Consider the following 4,549-nt stretch of genomic DNA (forward strand, 5'->3'; position numbering starts at 1 on the left):
GAATGGGCTTGGGCTCTCCCAGGCCTGGCAAATGAGTGTCAGCCTGGAGGCTTCTGAGCACCACATCAAGGAATTCTAACCACATTTCTCAGGAAACCCTTGCAGATGATGGGGATCAATCACCTAGTCCTTGCACTGTGTTCAAGCTCCCCAGTGACAGAGCCACAGGACACCTTCCATGACCTCCCCATGTGGAGACTCCTCTCTGCTTCTTCCTCCACCCAGAGCCAACTGCTCAAGTAGTTTTCCATTCCAGGCTTTTCTCTCACCTTCTGAGAGTCTGGGCCCTGCCAGCACCCAGCTTCATAACAATGAGCAACCAAAGAAGCACCTGCAGTTTCCCAAAGCCCAAAACTGCCTTAACTCAGGGCCTTTTTACTCAAAGCCTCCATCTGGAGTCTCACCTCCCCACTTGTTTTGAAACTTATTCTTTAGATTGTAGAGAAAATCTTACCACATTCCTGATATGGCGTCTGTAGCTACACTCTACCGTTTTAAAGGTAGGGATAAGTCTTGCTTTTAATAGTAACTTCACTACTAACAGTAATTTCTATGAGCAAATGCTGATATAATGGTCATCAAATAAATGAGTCACTGACACTTTTATTTGTTACATTTTACTTTCGGCTACTTTCTTACATAAGTCAAGCAAACCAGGTATGTATCTTTAGTTTCAAGAACAACAAACTAAAGGGCCTGAGGAAATGCAAATATTAACAATCCTTTACTTTGTTCCACTATTTAAGTGCAGAGTTCCTTCACAGTTTCAAGAAAATTCCTACAGCAATACCACATTCACCTGTGACACATCACAAAATGAGGCCGAAGGTTTTCCCAATGTGGTGTGTTTGTGTGTGTTTTTGTTTTTACAAAATATCAAACTGTTACTCTTAAACCAGATAAACAGCAATACACGTGTGACTAATATTCGTAAACTAAGATTCTGAAGCTATTTAAACCTGTCATTAATAGGAAAAGCATTTGAAAAATACCCAAAAGGAAAACAGGTAAATCCCTTAACCGCCCATATGGAACAGAAGTGCAAACAGCACTGTGTTCTCACCAGCCTCACCCGAGCCCTCCACCACGTAGAAACTCAACCGCCTCTTCAAACTCAGAGGGAATAATCTACCCCAGACTTCACTCAGAAGAGAAGCTGGGGGACACGACACTGGAGCTTGCACTGTCTGTGGCAGTGGAGTCATCTGTGGTGTCAATTATGGCCTGGGCTCTCTCTTCCACATCTTTCAAAGCCTCCTTGTACGAGGGTGGAAAGGAAATAGGGACGGTATTGTTGAGCATGGCCAAAAACTCCACTACTTTCCTCTTACTGATTTCTGAATGAGCTCTTGGACCCCACAGGAATTCGTAACGTGGAGGAGCAGTGTTGGGCACCTCCCGGTACTCTAGGTAATGTTCCTGCACCCAAACTTTAGTGAGGAGCTCTCTGGGCTCCCCAAAGATAAAGTGCTCCCTCCCAGCACGCACCCCTATTCCACTCAGCACATCCCAGATGACCTCCTCAGAGGCACAGGTGCCCTTCATGAAGATGATACTCAGAACAAGAAACAAGAGGTGGTTCTGGGGCACGCCCTGCTCATCACTCACACTGCCCTCACAGCTGAGCTCTAATGTGTTTACAAAGACGTAGGAGTCCTCAGGGTCCACTTCTCTCAGGGAAATGCCAAAAAGAATCTCTATGAACTCACGGGCTTTCCTGAAGATCATAGGAAAGTAGCCCGTGTACCTGTTGATGACATTTGTCACCATCTCTGCCTTTGTGACAGGCTGCTTCGCTTGATATTTGAGGAGAAGAAACCGCACCAACTCGTCCACCTTTTCATCCAGTGTATAAGTGAACAAGGGCTCGCTCTCTATCAAGGACTCACTGTCTGTCAAGGACTCGCTCTCTAGCAAGGTGTCTGAGGTGCTTGTATCTTCATCTACTGGGCTGCTGGACTCTTCACTGACTGGGCTTAAGGAAGTGGAGGAGGAGAAGGAGCTCACAGCACTCTGGAGAGGAGACTGGGCAGGCCCCTCAGGAGGACTCTGAGGACTCTCAGGGGAACTCTGGGAAAGACTCAATGAAGTGGAGGAGGAAGAGCTGACACGACTCTGGAGAGGACGCTGCGCAGGCCCCTCAGGACTCTCAGGAGAACTCTGGGAAAGACTCAGTGAAGTGGATGAGAAGGAGCTGACAGGTCTCTGGAGTGGAGACTGGGCAGGCCCTTCAGGCGGACTCTGAGGACTCCCATGAGGACTCTGCAGAAGACTCGCTAAAGTGTAGGAGAAGGAGCTGAGAGGTTTCTGGAGAGGAGACTGAGCAGGCCCCTCAGGGGGTCTCTGAGGTCTCTCAGGGAAACTCTGGAGAAGACTCAGTGAAGTGGAGGAGGAGCAGATAATCACAGGACTCTGGAGAGAAGACTGGGAGTCCTCCCCCTGAGGAGGACTGTGAGGAAAGCGGAGAGGAGACAAGGAGACCTCCCACTCAGGAGGACTCTGAGGAGTCTGGAGAGGAGACTGGGAATCCTCCCCGTCAGGAGGACATGGAGGAATCTGGAGAGGAGACAGGGAGGCCTCCCTCACAGGAGGACTATGAGGAAACTGGAGAGAGGACAGGGAGTCCTCCCCCTCAGGAGGACTCTGAGGACTGTAGAGAGGAGACAAGGAATCCTCTCCCTCAGGAGGACTCTGAGGTCTCTGGAGAGGAGACTGGGAGTCCATCCCCTCAGGAGGGCTCTGAGGACTATAGAGAGGAGACTGGGCAGGCCTCTCAGGAGGGCTCTGAGGACTCTCAGGGAAACTCTGGGGAAGACTCAGTGAAGTAGAGGAGCAGCAGATGCTTATAGGACTCTGGAGAGAAGACTGGGAGTCCTCCCCCTGAGGAGGACTATGAGGAAAGTGAAGCGGAGACAGGGAGTCCTCCCACTCAGGAGGACTCTGAGGAATCTGGAGCGGAGAAAGGGTGTTCTCCCCCTCAGGAGAAATCTGGAGAGGAGACTGGAAGTCCTCCCCGTCAGGAGCACTCTGAGGGCTATGGGGAGGAGACGGGGAGTTGTCTGCCTCAGCAGGACTCTGAGGTATCTCGAGATGAGACTGGGGAAAACCCTCAAAAGTACTTTGAGAACTCTCAGGGGAACTTTGGAGAAGACTCAGTAAAGGGGAGGAGGAGGAGGAGCTCACAGCAATCTGGAGAGGAGACTGGGGAAAACCCTCAAAAGTACTTTGAGAACTCTCAGGGGAACTCTGGAAAAGCCTCAATAAAGTGGATGAGAAGGAGGAGCTCACAGGAATCTGGAGAGGAGACTGGGGAAAACCCTCAAAAGAACTCTGAGAACTCTCAGGCGAACTCTGGAAAATATGCAATAAATTGGAGGGGAAGGAGGAGCTCACAGGAATCTGGGGAGGAGACTGGGGAAAACCCTCAAAAGTACTTTGAGAACTCTCAGGGGACCTCTGGAAAACACGCAATAAAGTAGATGAGAAGGAGGAGCTCGCAGTAAACTGGGGAGGAGACTGGGGAAAACCCTCAAAAGGACTTTGAGTACTCTCAGGGGAACTCTGGAAAAGCCTCAATAAAGTGGAGGGGAAGGAGGAGGTCACAGGAATCTGGGGAGGAGACTGGGGAAAACCCTCAAAAGTACTTTGAGAACTCTCAGGGGAACTCTGGAAAACACGCAATAAAGTAGATGAGAAGGAGGAGCTCGCAGTAAACTGGGGAGGAGACTGGGGAAAACCCTCAAAAGGACTTTGAGTACTCTCAGGGGAACTCTGGAAAAGCCTCAGTAAAGTGGAGGGGAAGGAGGAGGTCACAGGAATCTGGGGAGGAGACTGGGGAAAACCCTCAAAAGGACTTTGAGTACTCTCAGGGGAACTCTGGAAAACACTCAATAAAGTGGAGGGGAAGAGGGAACTCGCAGGATTCTGGAGAGGAGACTGGACGTCCTCACCCTCAGGAGGGCTCTGAGAAATCTGGAGAGGAGACAGGGATTCCTCGCCCTCAGGAGGACTCTGAGGATTCTGGAGAGGAGACTGGGAGTCTTTCCCCTCAGGAGGACTCTGAGGAATCTGGAGAGGAGACTGGGAGTCTTTCCCCTCAGGAGGACTCTGGAGAAGACTTGGGGAGTCCTCCCCCTCAGGACGACTCTGACGACTCTCTGCGGAACTCTGGAGAAGACTCGGCATCCCAGCAGCAGGCATCTGCTTGTCCCCTGGAGAACGCAGAATCAGAGAAGAGGATGAGCATGAGAAGGAAGAAGAGGAAGAGGAGGAAGAGGAGGGGAATCAAAAGTGGATCCCACAGGACTGAGGGAGAGAGGGACAGTGCCAGTGGCCTCAGCTGAGAAACTCACCCATGATGGCTCTGACAAAGGCCGGCTTACAGCTCTTCTTCCCTTACGGTGGTGCTCTAGGGCCTCACAGGTCGCCTGTCTTTCTAGGAGGTTTGTCTCCTGGGAACCTGTAGGAGAATGTGAGAAAGCACCTCAAGGCACAGCTGGCAGGCAGAGTCTGAGGCACCAGGAATGACAGTGGGTGGCTACGGGCTGGG

The 4,549-nt window shown here is 50.9% G+C and overlaps 1 protein-coding gene across 1 annotated transcript; it reads right to left on the minus strand.

The window, feature by feature from the left end:
• Positions 1-583: 583 nt before the first annotated feature.
• Positions 584-4,191, minus strand: LOC102122302 (uncharacterized). Its single transcript, XM_074029873.1, has one exon. It carries the CDS (start codon positions 4,183-4,185, stop codon positions 1,141-1,143), a length of 3,045 nt encoding a protein of 1,014 aa, XP_073885974.1. The 5' UTR covers positions 4,186-4,191; the 3' UTR covers positions 584-1,140.
• Between the last annotated feature and the right edge of the window lie 358 nt (positions 4,192-4,549).

Source organism: Macaca fascicularis, chromosome X, assembly GCF_037993035.2.
Source record: "Macaca fascicularis isolate 582-1 chromosome X, T2T-MFA8v1.1".
Classification (NCBI taxonomy): domain Eukaryota; kingdom Metazoa; phylum Chordata; class Mammalia; order Primates; family Cercopithecidae; genus Macaca; species Macaca fascicularis.

What these genes read in the sequence shown, in the direction of transcription:
- LOC102122302 (XM_074029873.1), bottom strand. Translation starts at nt 4,185, where the DNA reads ATGCCGAGTCTTCTCCAGAGTTCCGCAGAGAGTCGTCAGAGTCGTCCT.